General features: G+C 45.9%; 1 protein-coding gene across 13 annotated transcripts in view; it reads right to left on the bottom strand.

The window, feature by feature from the left end:
* CELF4 (CUGBP Elav-like family member 4) overlaps positions 1–13,719 on the bottom strand; it is an 870,333-nt gene that overhangs the window by 83,231 nt on the left and 773,383 nt on the right. For all 13 annotated transcript variants that reach the window (XR_012084591.2, XR_013540995.1, XM_072992989.2 and 10 more), the window contains one exon: positions 7,811–7,954. Coding sequence is in view for 11 of the 13 variants with exons in the window: in XM_072992989.2 (XP_072849090.1) it covers positions 7,811–7,954 (144 nt within the window). In the remaining 2 variants the exon portion in view is untranslated. The remainder of the gene's footprint in view (positions 1–7,810; positions 7,955–13,719) is intronic.

Here is a 13,719-nt window from a genome sequence, read left to right as displayed (position 1 = left end):
CTGAACACTCATGCTATCCTAAAAATTGAACTGTCCACTGTTAGAAATAATTTACTAGGTTAGATGGTCAGTGATACAGATCACTAGGATTGTTCTTATCATCCTTGCGTTCTCCACCTTCTGTCTGGCAATCCTCCTAGCATTTCTGTGATGCAACCAGGAATCCAATTTTTTTATACAGGAGCGGAACAGCGTATATCTCAATTTTACAAAATACATCTGTCACTCATGGCTGTGCCCCCTTGTGGTGACTTTTGGAAGTGATATACATTTTATGCAGTTACAAGCTTTCCCTGACATGTGAGGGGGTCAAGGCACAGAACAGTTACCGTATAATATTTTATACCGTATAATAAAATTTTTCAGTGTATAATATGCCCCCATGTATAGGACGCCCCCACTTTTCTAACCCAAAATTAAGAAATCTAAGTAGGGCTTAGCAAGTGTAGGGGGAAAGCAGGTATCAAAGCCCTGCAGGATCACGTTGATTCCTGCTTTCCCCTCCACTTATTTTTGTTCTTTCCTCAGCTTACTTCCGTGTATAGGACGACCCTCAATTTTTAGTCTAAAGATTTTAGACAAAAGTATAGTCTTATACACACAAAAATATGGTACCTTTTTATTACTATTCCTTAAATCCTCCAGCTGTGGTCATCCCAACTGGAGATTCTGGAAAGTGTAGCACCAAAAATAAAAGTGACCACATTCTGATCATCGCTGTTGTGGTTATGTGCCATCAAATTGCCTCTGACTTATGGCGACCCTACGAATAAGCAATCTCCAAAATGTCCTGTCTTCACCAGCCTTGCTCAGCTCTTGTACACTCAAGCTTGTGGCATCTTTCATTGGGCCGTCCTCTTTTCCTGCTGCCTTCAACATTTCCTATCATTATTGTCTTCTCCAGAGAATTCTGCCTTCCCATGAGGTGGCCAAAGGAGGACAGCCTCCATTTCAACATTTTTTTGCTTCCAGAGATACTTCAGGCTTAAGTTGATCTGATCATCGCCCTATATTAATCTCTGTCTCTTTCTCTGTACATGTACGTGAAAAAAGCAGTCTTCTGGGTATGTTTGAAATAGAATGTGGTGTCTTCTAAGTTAATGCCCGTCATGACCTGTGTTTGCTTCATCCAAAAACAAAAGGAAGCGTTGCATCTCCTGTCAGAATGACAACATTTTTTTCCCCTTTGCAAATGTATGCAGATTGAATCCATTCATTAATAAACCATTTGGCTAAAATGCATCCAATTAATTAGTTAAGGTTTCTCAAGTTGAATGGCAGGAAAGCACCGAGCGGAGGTGAAGCCGAAAGGAAGAGCTGTCTCCCCAAGCGCTGGTGACAGCATTTTGTCATATTTTTGTGCACAAAGGGCAAACGGGTTCGCTCAAGGCGAGTGAGGGCAGCACCTCGGGAAAGCGGCTTCATCTGCTTTCGATGGCAGCATGTCCACAACCCTTCCTGGGGCCCAACACCAGCCTTATCCAGCTCTTCTATTTGGGAGACAGAAGAAATCCATGGAAGAGGTCACTGTTAAGTCACAACTGACTTAAGGGCACATCATCATTATAATTATACTGATCACAATCCTGCATGTGGCAGGGGGCAAATCTAAAGAGAGTGAGTTCATCTAACCCTGGGCACTCTGCACATGACATGGGAAGCCTCATTTCCCAGGGTCTTGACTTCTGCGGAGAGTTTATCCAGGTAGCCGAGCCCTCCCTTTTTGGACATCTTGTCACCCTCCACATCTTCGGGGGGGGGGGAAGAGGACAGAAGTGATGATGGAGGGGGCCCATGCGAGGATGCTCCCTTCTTCATAGAGTGAGCACATTCACATGGTTGCTGTTGTTATGCGATGTCAAGTCACCCTCCAACCTATGGAGATCCTCAGAAAGAGAGATCTCCCAAAGGTTTGGTCCTTGATGGCCCTTCTCCGCTCTTCCAAACTCAACCGTGTGGCTTCTTTTAGGGAGTCCATCCATCTCATGCTGATGCTTGAAAAGAACTCTTGTTGCGAGGCCATCTTTTTCACCCCCACGGTCCCTAACTGTTTAGCATCCCCAAGAAGGTTCGTTGCAGAAAGAAAAGCCTTTTGAAAAGGCCATGGAAGACACAGCAGATCAGGAGAACGATGGCGGGCTTGAACAAAGTTAGCCTGTGCCGAATTTAGAGGGAGGTGGAAGACTGTCCCCTCAAGGGCAGTATTTCGCCTTCCCAAATAGAAATGGATGAATATTTCACACAGACCTACTCTTAGCTTATCGCCACCTTTGTTTCAATTCCTTAGGGTTTCAAGATTTAGAGGCGGCCAATTCAGAAGGCACTGCTCCAACCTTCTAGCCATCTTTCCTGTAAGTTTTAATTGGTTGCTGTTGCTGAGCAGGGAATACATTGCAAACCTCCCCCTCCCCGATGAATTCCCCCACAATCAGTGTTCCTGCATTAAAAAAAAAAGTCCTCAGATCCTTCGGAAATGAAAGCGCTGGAGAAAAAGCCGGACCTTGCTATGATTTCCTGTATCTCCACACACATCATCTTGGTGTCAAGGTGGAACCTTCCTGTTTGATTGTTAATTACCCTTTCTTACTGCCTGCCGCGCAAGCCACTTTCACATTTTAATTAGTGATTTACTCTTCTTTGTAATTACTGATGGCGTGATTAGGAGCCCTTTTCTATTGCTGCACAATAGCAGGGCTTTTTGTTCCAAATACCACCGACACCATCACATGTGTGTACAGTGGTGCCTCGCTTAACGATTGCTTTCTTAAATGATGAAACCGCTATGTGATGAACTTTTTACGATCGCTTTTGCGATCGCAAAACAATGCTCTAATAGGAAAAATTAGCTTTGTGATGATTGGTTCCCTGCTTTGGGAACCGATTCGTCGCATTACGATGATTTTAAAACAGCTGATCGGTGGCTTCAAAATGGCCACAGGTTGTGTAAAATGGCTCCCTGCTGTGTTTTTGGACAGATTCCTCGCTTTATGGGCAACGAAAATGGCTGCCCCTATGGAAGATCTTCACTGGACAGTGAGTTTTCAGCCCAATGGAACACATTAACCGGGTTTGAATGCATTTCAATGGGCTTTTTATGTTCGCTTAACGAGGATTTCATTCTATAGCGATTTTGCTGGAACGGATTATCCTCGTTAAGTGAGGCACCACTGTATGTGCGTCGCCCCCTTTGAGGAAAAGCCACCCCTCCTTCTACTGCTTGGAATCTGTTCCACAAATGAACCAGAGAGCGGCTGATTGGGTAAAGCACACCAAAATAAGAAGGGGTGAGGAAGAGGGAAGTGGGGTTGTCTCAAAGAGTCTTGCAGCTAAAAGGGTAATCAACCAGGGAAGGAGAAGACACAGCCACTGCACCCAAAGGTCCCAGATTTCATCCTTGGCCCTTGGTGAAGGGATCAAAGGTTTTTGGAAACCCATCCTATCGGGGGATTTGGGGAATGAGCATCCCAAAACTAACATTTCAAACAGTCTGGAAAGGCTTGGAAAGGATCTTTGTGAACAGAGGTGGAGAGTGATGTCTAACGAAGACCCTAGAGAGAAAATTAATTGGCGACAAAGACTACGTCAAGGGTGAAAGTTGACCAAAGACCGGATTCAGGAAAAAGACTGTATTGCACCATCATGTGTGAGTGCTCCAGCAGTAAAGGCCTTCAAGAGAAAACTGGACAATCCTCTGTTAGATCTGCTTTGACTTGGATTCCTACACTGAGCAGGGGGTTGGACTTGATGGCCTTAGAGGCCCCTTCCGACGCCAATATTTTATGAATATTGCCTCCTTTAATGGGCAACTTCACAGAGACTATTGGACCTAGGCGTAACACAAGGATCTACGTCTCAGGGCTGTTATAAAAAGTACTGAGCTAATACCCAGGTCACTTTGAAGCATAGATTTGGGGAAAACAAGCTACTAATCTGTTTTCTTGAAAAACGAAATAGCACTTCTACAGCTTGTGATTTCTGTGGCCCAGCCAGCATTTTGAACATACTGAAAGGGATCAGCTGGATCAAACCAAGTCCAAACACTCAACAGAAATCAAAATGACTAAACGGAGGCTATAATACATTGGGCCGCATTAGGGGAAGATGAAACTCACTGGAAAAAGGCAGTGGATCTAGGAAATGTGGAAGGCAGTAGGAAATGAGGAAGATGGAGATGGGAGATAGACTGACTCGAAAAAGGAAGTCATCGCCTTGAGCTTGCAAGATCTAAGCAGGGCTGTAAATGATGGAATCTTCGGGAGGCCATCATATCATCGGGTCGCCCTATATCGTAACTGATTTGACAGCACAAAACCACAAACGGCACTGGACCGAGAGGCTGGAACGGGACACATTGGCAGTGGGGGTGACGCTGGCTGCTTCACCCTTAGTAGCTGTTTTCTGAACAAAGCTTTGGGAAGCTGGAAAGCTCAGGGGTCGACGGAGGTGTGGCTGCAGAATCCCCCCACTGTGCCTCCTCAACAGGGGTTGGACTCGATGATCCTTCGGGGTCCCTTTCCGGCTCTACCGTTCTAAGATGGTGGCTGGCGGTGATTAGTTACACTCTTTTACTACAACTCCCAGAAGCCCTGAGCCTCCCTCCCCCCCCCCCCCCGTATGGAGCCAGTATTCCAAAAACGCAACTTCCTCTTGTTTCCTTCTTACATTTCATGGCCCCGGTCATTATTGTGGGATGAGTTAAATGCAGAAGGATCTTCGGGCAGAAGGAGGTGAAATCCAGAGCCATCCCATTGGTGTGCAAGGGGAGAGAATCCCTCTCGCCCCAGAAAGCCAGAGGAGAATTGCAAACGAGAGAGCCAGCCCCCGGGGACGTCTCTCTGGGAAGATTTATGGGAGGTGAACAGGTTCCGGCAAGGGTCATGACTATCTCCTGTAAAACCTCCAGAGCGTGTCTTCGTTTGACACAAGGCCATTAAAAGAAGCAGTGGGTCGCTTCCTTGCCTCCCTCTGCCCTGAGATGAAGGGCTGGCTGAACCCTCATTGATTTAATTTTCCCTACTCCCTTCCTTAAGGGAAGGAACTTGACTGGAACAAACCAAGGCCCCAGCTGAATTACGAATTCTGCTGCCAATAAAGGATACTCAGATGCAAAGCCGGCCCTGCCGTTAGGCAGAATGAGGGGAAATTTCTTTACAGGGAGCAGATTTGGGGTGTTACACAGACATGGCTTTTTAAAAAGCTTTTCCTTTTCCTTTTTGTCATGGAAAGTTTTACCCCCGTACTTTTTATGGGGTAAAGTTATTTGACTGGCTTTGGGTACAGTTCAGCTACATTTAGATTGTTAGGGACATGTCCTAAGTTGATCTGCCTCAGGTAGCAAAATATCTTGGGCCGACCCTGACTGAACCCCTCCAAGCAATCCTCACATGGAGTGTTGGGAGAGTGAGAACAGAGCAAAGAAAAATCTTTCTTGGCCCAGCAGTTTGTTAGTCAGTGGAACTCCTTGCCACAGGATGTGGTGAGGGCATCTGGCCTAGATGCCTTGAAAAGGGGATGGGACAGATTTGTGGAGGAAAAGTCCATCGCAGGTGACAAGCCATGATGGGGAGGAATGATCTCCAGGCTTTGAAGGAAGTGACCTCCAAAGGCCAGATGCAGACAAGGGGGATCAGGAGACAGGGATCTGTTTGTCTCTTGTGCTCCCAGAGGCATCTGGTGGGGGGCACGGTGAGATACAGGAAGCTGGACCAGAGGGGCCCTTGGCCCGATCCACCAGGGCTCTCCTTATATTATTATGTTCTCATGTGTTATGTGTGTTATGTGGTGCCCACTGTCTAATAGCCTTGACAAAGAAAGAGTTAACCAACCTAAAAAAATGTTGTAAAAAAAGAAGAAGATGGAAGGCTGATCCGTTAGATCAGGCATGGCCGTTGGGGCTGATTTTCAGCTATCAAGGCCATCTGAAAGGCCCACAGCGAGAGAAATGCTAAAAAAAAGCAGATGCTAAAAACCAACAACATCAGAGGTCTCCTACCAACTCTCTTCAGACTGAAGAAGCGACTTGGACGAGTAGCGAAAAGTTTCAACCGAACAAGAAAGAAGTCCAGTTGCCATGACTCAACTTCCAGATGACCTTGCCTGGAGGACGGAGGATCTTCACAGATCAACAACAGCAGAAATGAAACTAGGAATGGCTAGAAGTCCCCTTCTTGATTTGATAGACATTTGGGTTTGTCGAAGCATGGCTTTGACCTATTCAGTCTCCTCTCCCGGAAACCGATAGGAGCAGCAGTTTGCTTTTTGTCCAGAAAACGTTGGGATTTGGGAGTGCCTAAGGGAAACGTCTTGGAGGACACCTGCATCCCATCTTCTGCATGAAGTCCAAAAGGGAGCATTAGTCTTATGGGGACCTCGCTCATGGAGGACAGCCCTGCTCTATTTCCTCCTTACTAACCTCACTGCAGGTAGTATATTCTGGATAAAATGCACACATGACCCTCTCTCCCGCTTTATTTCTAATTTCACAATCTTATACACCCCACCACAAATTGCTTGTCTTTCCATCAGAGTTTCCTATGGGCTAGGTTCTGACTTTTGAGTCTTCCCAGGCAGCTTCTGGAGGAGTCGGAGATGATGGCCTAGCTCAGGAGAGTCCAGAAAAAAGGTTTTGTGCAAGATTACCGAAGACATGGAACACACCCATGAGTTATTGCTTGGTTATCTATGAAACATCTCTGTTCCAGTACTATACAGTATCTGCTTTCTTTCTTTCTGCTTTCTTTCATTCTGTACACCTGCCCACACATTGTGTTTTTCCTTTCCTTTTGATCTGTCCACTTCTGGACTATCAAGAATAAGCATTGTTAACTTGCCATGGCGTATACCTTAAAACTGAATTGATGCTTTTGAATTGTGGTGCTGGAGGAGACTCTTGAGAGTCCCCTGGACTGCAAAGAGAACAAACCTACCAATTTTGAAGGAAACCAACCCTGAGTGCTCACTGGAAGGACAGATCCTGAAGCTGAGGCTCCAATACTTTGGCCATCTCATGAGAAGAGAAGACTCCCTGGAAAAGACTCTGATGTTAGGAAAGTGTGAAGGCAAGAGGAGAAGGGGACGACAGAAGACGAGATGGTTGGACGGTGTCATCAAAGCAACCAACATGAATTTGACCCAACTCTGGGAGGCAGTGGAAGACCAGAGGGCCTGGTGTGCTCTGGTCCATGGGGTCACAAAGGGCTGGACACAACTTAACAACTAAGCAACAAAATACCTTAAAATCCTTAAGATGCATATGTACAGAAACTGTGTGCAGCACTGATTTTCTGCAACTAGCCTGAAGTAGTCAAGGCCTTCTTGAGGTGAACCACTTCAGGTGAAAGGTGGAAAGAGAGGCCCATAAGTCAAGCTATTTAAATTCTCCTGTTCATGAAAGAAAATCTTCTATTTGCATGTTTCCCATGGGGAAACGTCCAGACTGGCGTTTCTTCTCTCACCTGCAGCTTGAAAGAGCTACAGACATTGTGCTCCTTCTGCTGATAGGAATCAGTTCTATGCAGATCTCGGAAATATTACTCTCTCTCTTTTTTGGGTTTCAGCTTCCAGAATTTCTCTGGACACCCTAGACAATGGCCACATTGGTAATTGGTTTTTTTGGGAGTGATCACCCCAAAAATAACATCAACCAACTCTGCTTTTTAAGGATCAACTATGGGTAGCCAAAGAAAAGAAAGTGGTCTCTTGTTCTCCCTATGTGGAATGGCCAAATCACCTTTTTTTTTTTTAAAAAAAAAAGCAGATGTTGAGCAAAACCCAGTCCCTTTAGCCTGCCCCATGCTGTATCTACACTTACTGCCTGTGCGTAGGCGCCGTATGCTCCAAACTGGATCGCCATGGGGTTGAACATGCCCATCTGCCCGGCCATCTGCTGCATGCGCCGCATTGTACGCTCCTTATCTGTGTCGGCGAACTTGACCACCAGGCTTGACGAGGCCCCCTGTAGGAAAAGAAAGGGAACATGGAGAAGAACAGGAGGCTCACCCATTAGTGCATCTATGAGAAGGATAAAGGAATGGTGCTCTCTTTCCTCCTACCTGCAGAAGACAGAGAGCTTGGAAAAATAACTCTGCTCTTCCATTCCAGGAATCCTCCAGCCAGCATGACAGATGGGGGATTCTGGGAATTACTCTCTAAAATGGACTGCAATGGGCTCAAGTTATAGGAAGCCAGATTTCGGTGGAATATCAGGAAAAACGTCCTAACTGTTAGAGCAGTACGACAATGGAACCAATGTCCTCGGGAGGTGGCGAGTGTTCCAACGCTGGAGGCATTGAAGAGAAAGTTTGATAACCACTTGGCAGATATTCTTTGATTTGCATTTCTGCATTGAGCAAGGAATTGGAGTTGATGGACTTATAGGCCCCTTCCAACTTCACCATTCTATGATTTTATGATTCTATGAGAATAGCAACTTCTCTAAGATCTACAAAGGTAGATTTCTGTTATTATTTTTTTAAAGGTCCTCTAGTATTCTAAAACAATATAAGAAAATGTGGGTCAAGAAATAAGGAAAAGAGAAAAATTCAGACTTTTGCCCAGAAAGATCCTCTCCATTAACGAATTCATGGGTACAACTTGTTGTGACAAGATGGCACGATGACAATAGCTCAGGGATTTACGTCTCTAGCTGTGGAGCCACAGTTTGGGAGTCTGATTCCCGGCTGTGCCTCCTTGACAGGGACTTGATGATCTAGAGGGTCCCTTCCAGCTCTGAAGTTGCAAGATTATAAGGAAGGGAGAGGGATTTGTTCTCTGACAGCTCTAGCAAAGCAAGAACTTCCGCTCTCAAATCACAGTGCTGGCAGGCAGGGATTGTGTGAGGTGCTGAGATGGAGAATCATCTAGACAGCCTTGTGTTCAAATCACAAATGCATGCCTCAGACCTAGAGTTCACCATACCCAAGACCAGCAAAACCCAAGACCAACCCTGATGTTGGGAAAGCGTGAGGGCAAGAGGAGAAGGGGACGACAGAGGAGGAGATGGATGGACAGGGTCATCGAAGCGACCAACATGAATTTGACCCAACTCCGGGAGGCAGTGGAAGACAGGAGGGCCCGGCGTGCTCTCTGGTCCATGGGGTCACAAAGAGTTGGACATGACTAAATGACTAAACAACAACAAGAAGACCAACAATATGCATTTTTATACTGTTAATGAAACAAGCTGCCAAGGTTCCCTTCTGCTGCCTAGTCGAAGGACGTAATCATTTCTTTTTTCAATTTTTCTCTTTCTCAACAGCAAAGGGACGGCTGGACAAATCAAGAGCCCTGATCCCCCAAAATGGGCAACAACTCTGAGGGTGTTTTTTTTTGCTCATGTGCAAGAGCGAAAAGACTAGCCTCTGCGGGTTTCATGCTAAAACCTTGGATTTCGAAATTTAAATCTTGATATTTTTGTTTGTTTGTGTATGTATGTTCAAAGGAACAGCCTTCTTTGGGCAGAACAAAAGATTTCCTATCCAAAATACGGCATTTGATGCACAAAATACAGGTCTGATTTTGCGCAGAAGTATGTCTGCAAATGACGTGCAGAAACACTGGAAAACAGGATGAACACACTTAACTTCTGGTCATATCACCCAGTTGGGAGAAAACCTTTGCAATGTTGCACTCCTGCCTGCCAGAACAAAGTAAGCAAAAAGTTGTCCCCAGCTTTGCAGGGTGCTGCTTCAACAGCTTTGAGACACCCCTTCTCTATGTAAACAACAGCCTTGCCAGATCCACTGTAATCAAGTATAAAGAGGTGAGGGATTCATGTGCAAGGGAAGCCCATCTCTCATAGCATCGGGCTCTCACGACAAGAGCTCTGCATCCTGGATTAACAAGCATCTTCTGGGAAAAAGTGGCTTTTATTGGTGACAAGTCTCTCTCTCTCTCTCTCTCTCTCTCTCTCTCTCTTCTCTTTCTCCCCTCTCTTTTTTCACCTGTCATTCTTTCCTCCTCTAACAAATCTATAATCTATTTGACCAACGCAACAAGGAACAAACTGTTGTGCAAGACAAAGGAGGGGCGAAAAGAGAAAGAAAGCAGGGAGAAACTCTTGATGCAGAACACTTGGTATTAGGAAAGGAAAGCGAGGGGAGAATCATCTCCAGCCTCTCAATCAAGGTTTTTGATTCATGTAAGGATGCAAGAATTTCCCTTAATTTCTTTCTCTCTCTCACCCCTTCTCGAAAGCATGGGTATCGATCCTTTCCCAAACAGTACTCTTAATTACACTTCATTGACAAATGAATATTTTTAATGCATACATTTCCTGGTAATTATCACCAGACCAGTCCTTAATTAGATCTCACGATTCGCTTAATTAATCCTGGACAGAGACACTCTTTGTTCGCCAGGCTCCGACCAGGCCATCTCGACCTACTGCAGAGATGGTGGAAACCGGGAGTCTCTCGCACGAGCCAGGGAGCGGATAGGGGGGGCAAAGGTGACAGTGGTCACGGTGGGTGGCCGGCTGTAGTCACCCACACACCCCTCCCACTTTGGACGTTGGCCCAGAATGACAAAGCCCAGTTCAGCACAAGTTGGCATGGAAGAATTAAAAAGAATGGCCATCGAGAAATCTGAAATGCTGGGCTTAAATTCGTCCCCCCTCCAAGAATCACATTTCTATCATTCCTTCTCTGTGCTTCCAATGGAAAGGCACGATGCAAATAAAGGGTACCAAAAGAAATGGGGAAGTTGTGTTTTTGGTCTTAGACCACAAATCAAAGTCCCTCTTCTACAACAAAGCCACTGGAAGGGACAGGATACAGAACATAAAGATAAAGGTTCCCCTTGACATTTAGTCCACTCATGTCCGACTCTAGGGCACGGTGCTCATCCCCGTTTCCAAGCCGTAGAGCCAGCGTTTGTCACTAGATAGTTTCCATGGTCACGTGGCCAGCGCGACTGGACACAGAATGCTGTGACCTTCCCACTGAAGTGGTACCTATTTACCTACTTGCATTTTTACATGCTTTTGAACTGCTAGGTTGGCAGGAGCTGAGACAAGCAACGGGAGCTCACTCTGTCACTTATGGATACAGAAAGCCATAACCAAATCTGGTGCTGGAAGAAGCTGAATGAACTGTTCTTGGGAGAACATGGGGGCTACCACAGAAAAATTCCTGGGAGGCACGTCCAACACGGGTTAGACGCTGGAGAAGCACCTCTCCAAAAGAGCCCTAGCACTTGGGGGTATTCTCCACAGGGTGTTTTTCCTGATGTATTTTGTGCCCCACAAAGAAACAAAAGGGACGTTTTTAGACTTGTGGGATAAGATATGCTCTCACCGATTGGCACCTTGCTGCTTTAGCGTGTCTACCCTCATCCAGTTCATTGTGGCCACCAGGCATTGGTTTGGAAGAGAAACGGCTTCCTTGGAATTAAATGGAAAAGAGAAGTAGAATTGGGAGAGTCATCAGCCTACCGAGGGTCCCAAAACGAAGAGCTCTGGGCAATCTCTCCCAATAGTTTGCACCCTTATAAGAGGCAAGTGTTTCACTTTCTAGATTATGGCACCTTCAGTCCGAAGCCCTGGTCGCCCTCCTCTCGTTACAGCTACGCTATTAATTCACACACCCAAAGATGATCCTCACTGCATAATCTGTTCCCTCCCCTCGCTCCCTGTAGCTAATGGGGTGAAACTCCTTTGCTTTGCCTCCTGTTCTGATCAGCCCAAACTCACACTTCCTGAACCCATGCACGCATGCATAACAAAATACACAATGGTCCCCTGGTTTTCTACAAATTTTACAGTACAGTCCTGTGATCAAACAAAGCCCAGAAATGTGTAGATCAGGGAGAACCTCATGTCTCGAGGAAATGGAATAGATAAAAACACGTGGATCTTCACATGCATGTAAAAAAATTGCTTCTATATTCGTGGCAGCATTAATTTTGGCATAATTCATACTGGTAAAGCAATGCAGAACCAACTTGTACTGGGAGTGGGGAGAATATGAACCTTATAAAAAGTGAAACAGGAAGATCTTTCTGTGCCTGACACACATCCACAGATGGATGCATACAGATCGGTATGGAGCTACCGAGACAATATGATCTTCAGTATTGAGTGCAAGTGATCAAGTTTCTTGAATAAGGATACAGTCTGTTTCTCGGTACATGTTTTGTCACAGGGCAGTTAAATGGAAACCTTATGAAACCCCGATCGCTCTCAGCCTGGTAGGGCTGCTTGAGGTAACTCCCTCGCCTTCCTTCCTTCCTGCTGCCGACAATCTATTGCTCCCCTTAGTCAGACAGGCTCGGCACGCTCAAGTCCACAGTCATGAGGGGAGAATAAAAATGGTGCCACAATTGCACCGCACCGTGCTCACTTTGTAATCCCTAACGAGAGATCTTAGTGGGGGAAAAAAAAACCTAATTTCCCGGCCTGTCTGGAGGTGTGAAATAAAGTTCTTGTTGAAAATGAGAGCTTGACAGGTCAGCGGCGGAATTTCATATTCACAGCAAAATAAAATATCCATCCATTGATATTTCATTAAAAGCCATGAAAACAAATCTGGCCACTCTTGCTGGCGCTTTTCCCCACTTCCCCCTTCTCCCGTCAACCGGTCTCGCCCGAGCGGTAGCAAAGCCCTCCGGATGCAGACCATGCATAAACTTTGAGAAAGACGGCCCGAAGGTGGTGGGGTAAATTTTATTCTCCTTAGGAGACAATCGTGGTCAGAAGGGACATCCACAAACACAGGCACCATTGTATGAAAGTGACACTGTCGCAACACCAAAGAACGGTCTGTTGTAAAATCAAGAGCCTCTCCCCGATCTGACGAACTTATGGTCTCAAGTCCCTGTAAAGGTGGCCACACAGAGGAGGGGCAGGATCTGTTCCTAATCATCCCAGAGTGCAGGGCACGTTATCATGGGCTCAAGATACAGGGAGCCAGATTTAGGTTGAATATCAGGAAAAACTTCCTAACTGTTAGAGCGGTACGACAGGGGAACCCATGACCTCGGGAGGTGGTGAGTGCTCCAACGCTGGAGGCCTTCAAGGGAAAATTGGGCAACCCTCTGTCAGAGCTACTTTGATTTGGGCTCCTGCCCTCAGCAGGAATCGATGGCCTTAGAGGCCCCTTCTAACTCAATTGTTCTATGATTCTATGAAAATATAGGAGCCCATAGTGGCTCCAATCTAGGGCTGTCCACATGCATTCCTCTTGAGGTACTTCGCTCTGAAAATAATACCTTTTTTGGGCTATGGACTCCCAGAATCCTAATCACACAAGTCCAAGGAAGGGATGTTTAGTCCCCCCCCCCCCGATGTGCAAGATCTTACATCTCTCCCTGTTGAATTCCATTCAACTGTCATTTATCTTACTTTCCCTGTTAATATCCATCAGAATATTCAGCATAACATATAAAGGGGTGCCGCACAACACAGCAGTAGCCGTCTGATTCCACTTTAACTGCTACAGCTCCATCATCTGGAATCCTGAGGTCTTTAATTTGAGGAGCGTAAAAGCACAACGGGCCACCAAAGTCCACACGCCAGGATTTGAGAGGATGGAGCCCCAGCCCTTAGGACAGGATCAAACAGCTGTTAATTGTGTAGCTTATTTATAACTCTGGCCATTTTATTTGTTCAGTTTTTGCAATTTGTACAAAAGGGAAAGAAGGAAAAACTGTCCTGCAAACACACAGAAGTGGAGTCTCCTGGCTGTCAATAAAATAAAGGAGCAGAGCTGAGCAATACCGTTA

Source organism: Pogona vitticeps, chromosome 2 (genome assembly GCF_051106095.1).
Source record: "Pogona vitticeps strain Pit_001003342236 chromosome 2, PviZW2.1, whole genome shotgun sequence".
Lineage (NCBI taxonomy): Eukaryota > Metazoa > Chordata > Lepidosauria > Squamata > Agamidae > Pogona > Pogona vitticeps.
This window is presented reverse-complemented; position numbering and strand designations above follow the sequence as displayed.